This window comes from Scomber scombrus, chromosome 17, assembly GCF_963691925.1.
Source record: "Scomber scombrus chromosome 17, fScoSco1.1, whole genome shotgun sequence".
NCBI lineage: Eukaryota > Metazoa > Chordata > Actinopteri > Scombriformes > Scombridae > Scomber > Scomber scombrus.
Window position 1 is genome coordinate 13,034,183 of NC_084986.1, and position 12,729 is coordinate 13,046,911.

Genomic DNA, 12,729 nt, shown 5'->3' on the forward strand with positions numbered 1-12,729 from the left:
TACACATGATAATGACTCTCTTTTGGAGGGTCGCCATAAATGATGACTTCCAATTATAGATAACTATCGATCTGTCAACAGAAGCAGCGAGAGAGGACAGAGGGGCAGAGCTGGGGAGATGTAATGTTATGTTTGCTGATATCTTTCTTGATACCACACGTGCATACACACACACACACACACACACACACACACACACACACACACACACACACACACACACACACACACACAGATACACACAAAGACACAGTGGACATTACTGCAGAACAATTGATCAACTGCTTACAAAGTCCTACACAGGCTTAAAAGCAAGTGATGTTAGCCAATAAAGAGCCTGAGAGATGAGTTCACCTGGGAACAAGAGTAGACCTTCAGTTTTATCACCTGGTCAGACACACATACATACACACACACACACACCACTGTTCCCACATGCATTCAAACACCACACTGGACTGTTTCTAAGCAGAAAGGGACAAAAACACATCGGCTGAAATTAAAAGAGTCCAGCATTTTACTTCTTCCACATTTCGCTTGTCCTTATTGCTCTGCTCAGTACTCACTGTCAGTTTCATCCACTGGGCTGGCCGGTCCTCCGCTCTACAGCTGCAGTCAGTCAGTCAGTCAGTCAGTCAGTCTCAAGGACAAACGCTCTCCTCGCCTCCGGTCTCTGTAGCTCAGCGATGCAGCAGCACACACACATACACACACACACCCAACACACACAAATATATAAACGTGCACACACACACACACACACACACACACTCTTCCCCTCTCCTCCTTTCTCTCCTCTCAGCGTCTCACTCTGAGAGAGTGTGTCAGACAGAAAGTGTGTCTAAGAGAAGGGGTAAGGGGGGAGCAGATTGTGTGTGTGTGTGTGTGTGTGTGTGTGTGTATGTGTGTGTGTGTGTGTGTGTGTGTGTGTGTGTAGGGGGGGGGCACAGCCAGCATTCCCTTAATGCAGAGGGAGGTGGGTAGAAAGGAGGGTAGAGGACACAGCGCTCCTGTATTCCCATAGATACAGAGGAGGGATTTCTATTGCAGCCTTGTGCAGAGATGGGAGAGAAAGAGGCAGGGAGGGAGGGAGAGCATCATATTTCAGCGATGTTGAGTCAGCATGTGAATGTGATGCATGTGTTGATAGAGTTGGTAAAATTTAGAGGGCATGTTCTTATACACAGTTATAGATTAAAGCTATCATTAAAGGAGATGTGAGAGTTTGCGTGTTGTAGTAACATGAGCTTCTTCTGGTTTGTGCTTAAATGATTGATATCCTGATTGGTGTCAGAAGCTGAACTGGCTTCATAAAATATATTTCAACAGGTTTACACGTTTCATTCTAAAGACTTATTTCAGTGTGAGGTGAGTAAATCATGTGAAAAAGGATGAGGAAAGTTATTTCAAACTGTTAGCAGCTAGTGAGCTGGTATCAAAAATAGAACCGTAGTAACACCAGACACGGATCCAAATTAGAGCCCGACCAATACATTGGCAAAGCTGATTCTGGCTGGCTTTAGCTTGTCACAGTATATTGATATTGGTGTAAATGTCAGCCAGTCCAAAAAATATTGTAGTGCATAAATGCCAAAGTGATGATTGAGCCTATTTAGAAACAAAGAGAACTGTGTTACACTGCTTTCATAATGTTCAATTCTAGGCTCTTTTTAAAGAGAATTTTTTTTTCTCTTGCTGTGAGAAACATGCAGAATTGGTGCAAGTACTGGCCCGTAGTCTTCCTTTCAGCTTGCATAAAGCCCAAACAACCTCTATTAACAAGGTAGGGGAGACTGTATGTAATGAGAGTCGAAAGCCAGGGCCAAAGGTCCACAATTCACACATTGTGAACACGGTAATAACTGAAGACGATGCAGACAAGAACATTTTACTCAGACAGTTAGAGGACACGGAGTAAAGGTGGTGGTGGTGGGGGGGACAAAAACATGATTTTGAAAAGTGAAGACGACCTGTCACCTCCATCCCCAATTGAAATGACATCCTTGTGTTATATTCTCATTGAACAATAACCACCACACAGTTTAGGAGCCTCTGAGTTTAATAGTATTTTCAGACAGTTTACCTCACACTTCTTTCAATTGGCCCAATGGGGTACAAATCAGCTCTCTAGTGATCCAACAAAAGATAAACTGTGTAGGGGAAACAAATATGATTGAGGGACAATGTCTTGCACATTTTGTATCATAATTCAATATTTTATTGTACATTAAACTCCAACCTGCACTTAAAAGTAATTTCAAGTCTTACTCAAGACTTAGTATGTTGCAGGCATATATGTTGACAACCCAACAATCTAAATTAAGACATAAAAACATTTCAGAATGAAAGAAATAACAACAGGTCTGTAACTAGATCATAAAAGTACACAAAGCAGTGTTTCCTCTACTGTTTTTTATTGTCTTTAAGGGCCCCGCATGACCACGCAGGTGTTCTCAATTCTGCTTAATTAGCCCTCAACCAATCAGTTTGTACTCACTCACAGTCTTGAGAAAAGGTCTAATGAGGAAAATTGAGTGAAAACACCTTTTAGTCACGAGAATGTAGTGCTTCGTATTAAAACGGAACATGACTTCATTTTGTTTTTCAACATCTGAGAAAAATGAAATTAGCTAAATTAATTCTTAATTTGGACTTCATCAGAATTTCCATAACCTGACAGTCATTTACTTGTTCACTGCATGACTACGGCAGGCTAGATACTGCAGAAGAAAAGCAGTCAACGATAAAAATACTGCAACTTAAACATTGGGTCAAATAGGACAGTAAAGCAGTAAGATGGCAAGACTTTATCTCACGTTTTCCTGGTAAACATCAACAGAAACCTGCTGTGGTCCCAGCTGCACATGCATACATAGACGTGCCAAAAGAAAGGAAAATTGTGATTTTGATTTTTATCTTTTTTTTGTTTTTGGATAGATAAAAACATTCTGATGACTCCTTCCATTAGAATGAGAAATAAAATGGATGTGAAAAAACAACAACTAAATAGTCATATAATCCCAACACACATCCATACAGTGTACCCTAACTTCACCACAATAAAAGGAACCTAATATAAATCTTGAGGTATGGCCTACTCAACTCGTCTTTGATTCCAATAAACTTGTGCAATATCAGACAAAACCATTTATCGATAATTCACTAACCTATACCGTTGACTGAAATTAAACCTAACTGTCATCATTGGCTCTCGGTGTATGGTCAACTTCAACATGACCCCAGTTCTCTGACCTGTAACGTGGGCATCTGAGGTAAAAGGGCTGAGGCAGCATGCCAGCTTCACACACTAATAACGAGGCTGTATCAGTGTCATTTATTTTCTCCAACGTGGAGTTTCGACAGGACAAGTCTTTTCCCCTGCTCCATTTCAGTCATTCTTCTGTCATTCTGTCCATTTTGTGCGAGCAGTCTGTCTCATGCAGTTTCCCCAATATGGGAAAGTTTCTCTCTCGTCATACTGCCTCACATGCCTGGTTTATTCTGGACCTTTTTCTATTGTTTGTTGGACTGAGCAGCATTTCATCTCTGTCCTCCTTGTAGTTCTTGGGACGTCTTACACCGAGCCTGCTCCAGGTTCAGGACCCAGTAACCGGGTGTTCAGTTGAAACCTAGACCTGTGCCTTTGGGTCTCTGTGTTGCCCGGATGGGCTCAGTGATGCCCCTTCCCTCTGGGCCCAGGCCCATCCCTGGGCTCCAGCCCATGCTCTGCATCATGCGGCTCCCCATGTTTGAGTCAGGGATGGGAGCCGCGCCCTCCCCAACTACTCCTAGAGAGAGAGAGGTCACAGGTTAGAGGAGAAAAAGATTTTGACAGCTTGTGTATCAGAACACAACTCTGAAAATACACCAACAAAATCCCAATGACTAAGTATTACAATAAATCACATTATATAGTTAATGGTTTGCTTTCAGACAAAATGATGTAAACACCTCATTATTGAAATAAAAAATTTGAATTACCAACACTGCTACAAATGTGTCTCAATGACAAATTAGCAGCAACTGTCAGCTATAAAAGAAATATGAAAAGCAGCACTTTGACATTCGAGGTTTGACAGAATTAGCAGAGCCTCAGAGACTAACTGCATGTACATCAGTCAACCTCAAACTTAAATAAATATGTCACATGTGACAAAAATTAGTTACAGTAAAAGTAACAGTAACAAAAAGTAAAAGTTGGACCATAAAAAATATACAGCAGACAACTTAATAAAACCATCTTTGCCGTTATTTCTTAAACATTTGTTCAATTATTCAATTCATTATGAAAAGAAAATTAATGATAAGCAATACAGATAATTAATTATTTAAGTAAATTATCAAAATGATTGGTTCAAGTTGCTCATATGGGAGTATTTTACATGACTGTACAAAACATTGTTCATTCAGATTTATTTTTTTTAACAACAAATCATTAACTGATTATTGTAAAAATGAGAACAAATGAACAGTTCTGATCGCAGTGTTTTGGTTTTGTTATTTCAAAGTTCTTCCACCTACTTTCTGTCACAACTTCAAAGTATGCCACCATAAAACTTGTTGCAATTAAATCTCTCCTCCAGTGACGTCTTCAACCTATTAAAATTGTGAAGCTCCTCTGAGTCTGAAGCAGCGCATCTAAGTAATGCAATAATGTAATTGACTTTGCCACATTTACAGTGCCGTTTCCACGACATCCAGTGAAGGGAAGCGCCATACCCATTTCCGTCTCAGACTGATGATGCTCATTTTGTTTCCGCACTTCCTGGAAGTATGCAGTGTAGTAACAGAGGCTGACCTATTACCTAGTTTAATCCACGCTTTATTTGTATGCAGCATGAGGTTAAGCTGCCTGCTCATTCATTGACATGATTGTTGCGTTCCAGGTAGGTTAAAGCCAAACCGTCAGAACTCACATTTGGCCAGCCCTCGCCGCCACTGTCTCCCGCTGTTCCTGAAAACCCCAACTGTGTCTGGAGTACACGCTTGAGTTGTGCATTACATCATTAATTATGTCACTTTAGGCGATGAAACTTCAGCTGTCTGGATTTCATGACCTTTGCATAAGCCTGCTAATTGAGTTTTAAATGGTTCTTGCAAGTAATTTCAATTAAAAAACAACCAAATTATTTTTTGTTTAGTTGTGCTCATTTATTCCTTCACTCTTGTGTGCTCTCTCTATTTGTTCATCACATTTCTAACTATAAGTATTTGTGTGTGTGTGTAGAGAGAGCAAACTACACCAAAACAGATGACAAACTGTGTCCTGTACTGTTCTTAATTGATCTTCTATTGAGCATAAATTATGATCAAAATATTGGACATGGCTTCAGAGTAAATATCTTATAATGGGAGTTTGTTAACAGCATAAGGTTTTCATACCTCGCCTTTCCTCCAGAAGTAGCAACTGGCCTAAGGGAAAGGAGCGTGGATTGGGGAAGGGGGGGTAGGGTGATAAACAAGAGTAACTGGCTAAGAGCTAATCCAGTATCTGACAGCACAACTAGCCAGCTGACTCTTGTCCAACAAAGCTTAGGAGGAAAGGGGGTTAAGAGCTAAAGCAGGGTTTAATGATGGGAAGAGGAAGGGAGAGGGGTATGAAGGATGAGCAACACGCTACTCTCAGTTCACTCTTTAAAAAATGTGGAGCGAGACCCTCACTTCTCACCCTAGCCTGCTTGCGTTCAGATCAGTGCATGTGCGAAACAGAAGGCGAGGAGGAAAGAAGGCTGGTGGACATACTGAGCTCAACCGAGAGGGGGAAGAAAACAAGCAGGAAAACTAGAGCCAAAAATACAATAATAGAGCTGGTTGGTAATAAGAGCCAGATGGTGTGTTAGGTGTAGCTAGGTGTGCATCCGATACCTGAGGGTGCGTTGGAACCGAGGGGGGCTGCTTTTCGCCTCCGCTTGACATCCCCTGTACACAAGGAGCCAAGGTGCCCGCTGGTCTGTCTGCAAATGCAGCCAAGCGACACAAAAATATGGCAGCATTAGTCTGATCTCAAATAACACTACTGATGGTATCTGTTTACATATTACTCTTTTGAAATATACCATTTACCACAAAGGGAAGGAACATTTTGAAGAATGTTAACTTTACATGCTCATTTCTAGTTACTTTCAAGTATGTTTGCATCTGCCTGAAGACTAACAGCCATTATGGGGTAAAAAAAATCCTTCATAAAAACACATCAAAGGAATCAGTAATCAACATACTGATCTGCAGCTCAATGCAGCGCTCCCGTTTCCAGCACATAGCATCAAGTGACTTTGGTTCACCTCAATTAAGAAGGAGTTTGCATCTCTGAATTGAGGTTATAAATCAGCCGTATTTCACTCTTATTCTCACCTGCTGGCTGTTTTTACTGAACAGCTTCTCCGATGCCCTCTGTCTGACCGCGAGTCCCAGTGCAACTACGGAGAGAAGAGGAGAGACAAGAATGAATGGTCAAACATTCATCGAGTTATCCTTCAAACACATCACACAAGTAATACAGTCAACATCAACCAGATTCTGTCCTTCAAAGAGATTGAACTCTAAAATTTGTATTTGAATCAGATCTGAATGGGAATAAAAATGAAGCAAAGAAAATGTGACTCACCTGTCCGTGTTCTCTCCTCGAGCCTGAGCTGAACCACGGCCTGTTGGAAACAAAATTGTGGTATTGAGGTCGAATATTCACAAAAACGTAGCGTTCCAGTTGCAGAAGTCAGACTGCTATAGATCATCATTTCTTGCTGTAAGGAAACTGTTGGCGCTCTTTCAGGAGCATTTAACTCAGAGAACTCAGAGACCTGACCTCCATTTCATCTGTAGCAACATACAGAAGTTACAGTTCATGTATTTGATAATCAGTCAGAAAAAAACTGTGATGGAATGTGCGTCAGTATTCTAAATGATGTGACTTTGCTTTGTATTATTGCATATTTTACACTGTTTTATTGTGTCTTTCCCTTTATCCAACCCTGAAAACCAAAACTGTATTACAAGGCAATTAAAATTGAACTACTCACTCATGGGAGTCCTGGGTTTGTCTGCCCAGTCTGTCGTTGAAGCCCTGACTGGTGCTGCCCTGCAGCCCAGATTCAGACGCCTGCTGGTTTCCATGGAGACGACTCAACCTGGCCTGAAACCCTGACAGACACAGTGTCGGATTGTCAACAATTAAAAAGGATTACTGAATATACTAAACAGTCCCATAATACTGGGTGGGATACAACACAGAGAGGAAAAGCAGCCTTATTTAATGAAAAACACGTGATTGTTATTATCATTTACTTATTTATTATCATGCCTACTGGACCACAGTGAGGATACCATGGAAATGTATTCCATGGAGTACTAGGAAATTAAAAGGAAATTGTATTGTTATGGCGTTTAGCCTCGAACATGTTCATCATGAATAATTAGGTAATAAACTGTTGTGACTACTCTCTGATCATCTGCGAAATGTCTGCCACAGACTACGCTAAAACCAAAGTCTTAGACAGGAAATGTTACTCCCTAAATTTACTACACAGCCAAATGTTGGAGTCTTACTGCTGAACATTGCTTTGATTTGTCTGTGGGATGTGTTTGCCTCCTGCTGGTCATGAGTGAGACTGCAACAACACTGTAAAGTTTGTGCCAGTACGTTTTCACTGGTCCCCAAACCCTTGTGATTATACTGTAAATACTAACAATATACACTCCTACTGAGTTGTGTAGTATACTTTATGTCAAAATATGTTGGGAGCTGTCTTAAAAAGACATTTTTATCACCAGTGTGTCTGAGCTTCTAAAAGTTACAGTGCCGTTTTTAAACCAAGCCCTCTGGTGTGATGGAAGCTTACCTCTCTGTGCTCCGTGGCTCATGAGGGGGAAGGATCCAGTGAGGATGCTATTGAAGACAGGGTCGGCTAGGTCCAGCTCCTCAGACCCTGTCCCTCTCTCCCACCAGGGGACCACTCCTGCCACCCCACATGCACCCCCGGGCCCTGACACGGAGCCTGGCTCACCATCATAGAACCAGTCGCTCTGCTCGTCGTCACCTGGATGGGAGAGGACAGAGGCGGAAAATGTGACCTCAAAGTCACCATTGACACATACTGTATACTTACTGTGTACTTCGGACTAATACTGTCTGACATATCTGAGTAAAGTACCTTGCCTCCCCTCATCATTGGTGTAGAGGCCTCCATCACTGCTGTTACTGACACTGCTGTTTTCACTAAAAATGGAAGAAAAAGGAAAAGAAAAAAAGATTAAAGACATTTCACACAAAAAATGGTAAAGAAGAAGCCAATAATGGTCCTATAAGCTCACACACACAACATGTGCAGGACGTTTTTCAAATCTAGCGCCAAAAGTGTTTCTGTAACAACACCATAATTATATTTTTATTTTTTTAAACCAATATGTTTTTCCTCTTTTTGTTTTATTAAAGGAAAATTAAATGCTGCCTGAACACAGGCCGCTGTATAAGAACGTTGTAAAAATAAGCTTGTCTAAAATTGGGGAAAAAAATATTAAATCAGGAATTTTCTAAGCCAGATTTTAGTACTTGACTGCTTTTGATACTCAGGAATATGGAAACAGCAGCATTGAGATTCATCACCGGTTGGCCTACAGCCTCACACACAGAGAGACAGAGGAGTTGCAACTTCTGGGCAGGACATGAAAAAAACAAAAGGTCAAAACACTAACCACCTGTCACTCATGTCTTCATCCGAACCCTTCTGCTCCTCCAGCTCCATCTTGTCTTTGGACCCTTCCATTGGAGATGAGATGGGGTCTTCACTCTCCACCACCACCCCTTCATCCGCAGCCTCCAGTCCTAGCCTGTGGGTGGCCAGTTTCCTTTTCTTTATCCTGCTCTTCCCTCCCCCCGGTCCTACCAGGCCACCTCCACAAAGCTCCATGGCAACCCTGCCCTCCTGCCCTGCACCCAGTCTATGAGGCCTGCTGCCAACCCGAGCTTTGGGGACAGGTGGGGGCCCGAGCATGGTGGAGGAGGGGGGCTCTGACTCCACAGGAGGGTCCACAGCCATCCGTTTGACCTTACGTCGTCGCCTAAGACTGCGAGTTCCCTCTGCGGACCCCAGGACACCCAAGTCGTCTGGCCAAAGGGGCCTCTTGCTTCGTCCCATGTCAGCTGTAAGGGGGGTGCGGCGTTTGGGGCCAAGTTGTTCATCCGAGTCGCTGTTGTCACGGGCATGGCTGTTGGCAGCAGACACACCTCCTGTGCTGTTGCGGTAGTCCTGCAACCAATGTCAATGTGGTAAATACCAGACTGTGATCCTAATGCTAAATTAAGAAACTTAAGAGAGACCTATACTTGTCTGGGCTGAAGTGATAACACAGCGGTATGCAACACTGACAAATGTTTCACATATGAGTAGATTGTGAGACATCACAACTGGTTTGGAAGCCAAGACTTCTAAATTGCTTCCCAGATCTGATATTATCTACAATTTCAACTCAATTATTTCAAAAAATGAAAGATAGATATGACAATTCAGTGATATTATCAAGTTAGCACAGAAACCGAAAGAAAAACAATCTTATTTGATTATTTACCAGCTAAAAGATGAAAGTAGAGCAGGTAAAAGGATATAATAGAAAGACAGATATACAGATAGATTGATTGTTAGGTTATTGTCCCCATGATTGTTAGGTTATTGTCCCCCAAGACATTTGTCTTGGACTCCGCAAAATTACACACCATGGCATGAGTCTGTTAAGGTTTGTAGTTGGCCTTCAGTACAGCTACAATGGAAACGTCCAATCACCTTAAATCAACAAACACCACTGAATTGTCGCCCACCCTTGACGTAACCTATGTTTATTTTAAGCTATTGTTTAATATTCCAGCTGATAAAAGAAACAATGGGTGTTGAGAAACATTTACTGAGTTGGGTTACATCAAAAGCTTTAGAGAGCATAACTTGCTTAATAATTTCCCTTTTTTTACTCAACATCATCTCTGAATGTCTCAAGAGCATACTCAAGTGTTTTACTCAAGGACCCTACCGCTGGTTTGTAGACAAGTCCTGGATCTGAACAAAATACCTCACCTTGTGTTCTTCCACACTGGACTCTGAACCCTCACTGAGGTGGCCCGTCTCCCAGGGAGGGTGCGGGTTGTCCGAGCGTCGTTTTCTGCCCCTGCGCTTCCGAGCCTGTCTCTTCAGCAGACAGCCCACTGCCAGTGCATGGTCTCCTCCATCACCAAAACCACCACGAGCAGCTTGCTCCGAGCTCTCCTCCAGCGCTGACACCAGGTCATGAACCAGCTCGTCCATCGTCCGGCGAAAGTGCCTGAGGAGCAGAGAAGATGAGAGATAGGGGTATTATTAATATACATTTATAATTACAAAGCTGGGGGAATGCAACTTTTGTGTGAAGGACAGCTTTGTATGTAATTAGGATACTTAAGCGAGTTTGTGTCTGTGTTTGAGGATAAGTGGTTCATTTCCATTAGTGAAAAAAAAAACACTGAAAAAAAGAAGATGCCATTTTTTTAAGAAGACCTAAACCCTACGTCGTGCGTTAAACAAAATTAGACGTATATAATATGTCGAAATTACATTAATGTTTAGAACCATAAATAAAACGTTAGGTAGCAATGAAACTCAAATGAGCTAAAATAGATAATTATTCAAACATTACACACATCTGTTTTTGCCGAGCAAAGTTAAAGACAACACCCAATGAGTCCCCTCGTTATTACTTGCGATTGTAAATCTTTCAAATGTCAGATTTAAGAGTGTACAGCGTCATTTGCAAACGCCCTAATAATGAGCTTAGACACTACACTGTGTTTGCGGTAATTACCTCTGGGTTAAGCTGTATTTTTTCGGGTTGTTATTAGCTTTACAAGCTAACGGTTTCTTGCTAGCTAAGCTAACTGAGTCCACTAAATCAAATAAACAACTATTTTAGCGCTCGTTTACAAGCTAATTAGCTGCAGTCACGTAGGAGCATCAGCACCGGTAAAGTATGTTCATCAGAGGGGCTGTCTTCATAAAATAAACAACAAAGAGGCGCTTAGATAGTCTGATTAGCTTTGCTGCTCTTCAGCTAGCAACGTTAGCTTATAGCTCTAGCCGGCTGATTCACGGACGTGAACAATATGGTACGTCTCGGTGATTTTAAAGACCACCTACCAGCCGGTTCCCGCTTTGCCGATGGTTTTTAGATTAGCTGCACGGAACATTAAAGCCGCCAAATGCCGGATACCTTTAGCCAGAAACAACGGACAAACAGTGACACACTACTGACACCATCCTGACACAAACGCTACCGATCAGCTCGCTGGATCAATATGCGACAGGAGGAGGAGGACACGGTGAGAGAGGAGAGGTATGCTACCTTCAGGTACTGGAGGAAAACATGAAATGTCCTTTATTTGTGTTATTTTGTAATGTTTATCACAGGGGTGGGAAGGTTACTTTGGAATACTTTGGATGTAAGAGTTTACAGATTACTAGTTACCCTATTTAAGATTTCATAAATAATGTAACTATTTAATTACTTAATCAAAGTAATGTTTACATTAATCAGAGCTTATTACATTTGATTACTTTTTGATTACTTTTCTAATTTTCTAATGAATGTTTTTAACTGTTTGGGTAAGTGTACCCTTTAATAAAATCTAAGTTCAGGGGTTTTTCATGGATACTGACATGACGTATAAGGGAGATCATTTCTTATAAAGCAAGATCGATCTTATTTGGAAATGTATTCATTAGTTCATGTAGATTTTGTGTTCTCCAAATAAGGTCCACGTCATGATTTATTTACAAATGTTAAAAAATATATTGTTTTCAAATAATTAAAAACAATAATATATTTTAACAGTTACATGTTTTTAGAAATTAGGAAAAATCTCTCCTCCTGAGTAAAATCTTAAAGGTCTTTGTAATCATCAATATTTTTTTAAGTAGCTGTAATTTAATTACACCCTTTTTGTACCGGATTACTGTTACAATTATTTTGTAATTAAATTACCTAGGCTACATGTAACTATTTACTCCCTATTGGGTTAAGTAATGTTTTGGTCAGGGTTTAATTTATTGTACATTTACTCCAAATCTTTTATAGACATATTTTGTTATAATTTCGGGTCAAATATACATTTATATGTAGACTATGATTCGATAGCCTGCCACTACAGTTGTAAATCGAAGTTTAAGCACAGAGCTTTTAAATCCGAGTTTAAACATAGGACATAAAGGCTACTTGGTCCTTAATGTAAGGTCATCATGCATTTGCCTTTTTAGAACACTGGAGGGCAATGTAGGCCACAGCTGAGTAAGTTTAACATTACAGTTGGATGACTTTCAGCTGGTTTATCAAATATATACCAAAGGTCACCGGTACCATTACAAAACACATCACTAACCACACTGTCATATTAATTACGGTGGTCACTGGAAGAGTCAACGGATACTGGGGAGACTTGGACTTGACCTCATGTGACAGGTGCTCTGATCTTGTCTGAATGTCAGTGACAGCACTATCATGGTCAACCCGGGGTCAACAGCAACAACAAGTGTCACACACTGACTGTGTAAACTAATGAGAAATTTACACACTGAAAAAAACTGTCAAGCATGCATTGGGAGGGGGAGCTTTGTGCCAAGGTAATTTGTTGTCTGACTGCTTTGTGATCATGTGTGGGTGTGTGTGTGTATGAGGAAGTCCACTTAGAGTAATATTCTGACAAACAATCCTAACAGGTGC

At 41.1% G+C, this 12,729-nt stretch overlaps 1 protein-coding gene across 2 annotated transcripts; it reads right to left on the reverse strand.

Annotated features, from left to right (window-relative positions):
* Positions 1–2,062: 2,062 nt before the first annotated feature.
* On the reverse strand, positions 2,063–11,282 carry gpatch2 (G patch domain containing 2). Of its 2 annotated transcripts, none has more exons than XM_062437096.1 (10): positions 11,151–11,282; positions 10,059–10,302; positions 8,692–9,242; positions 8,148–8,212; positions 7,836–8,033; positions 7,017–7,137; positions 6,605–6,644; positions 6,352–6,416; positions 5,866–5,954; positions 2,063–3,788 (listed from the first exon to the last, which is right to left on the reverse strand). In XM_062437096.1, exons 1-10 carry the CDS (start codon positions 11,198–11,200, stop codon positions 3,619–3,621), a joined length of 1,593 nt encoding a protein of 530 aa, XP_062293080.1. In that variant the 5' UTR covers positions 11,201–11,282; the 3' UTR covers positions 2,063–3,618. The 2 variants fall into 2 exon arrangements, with proteins under 2 accessions (XP_062293080.1, XP_062293079.1); XM_062437095.1 differs by having other exon boundaries at positions 8,689–9,242.
* Positions 11,283–12,729: the final 1,447 nt, after the last annotated feature.

Coding starts and splice junctions, on each gene's coding strand:
- gpatch2 (XM_062437095.1), bottom strand. CDS start 11,200: ATGTTCCGTGCAGCTAATCTAAAAACCATCGGCAAAGCGGGAACCGGC. Junction 8,213..8,688: donor GAAGACATGAGTGACAGGTG/GTTAGTGTTTTG, acceptor TTCCATTTTTAG/TGAAAACAGCAGTGTCAGTA. Junction 6,645..7,016: donor CAAACCCAGGACTCCCATGA/GTGAGTAGTTCA, acceptor TGTTTCCAACAG/GCCGTGGTTCAGCTCAGGCT.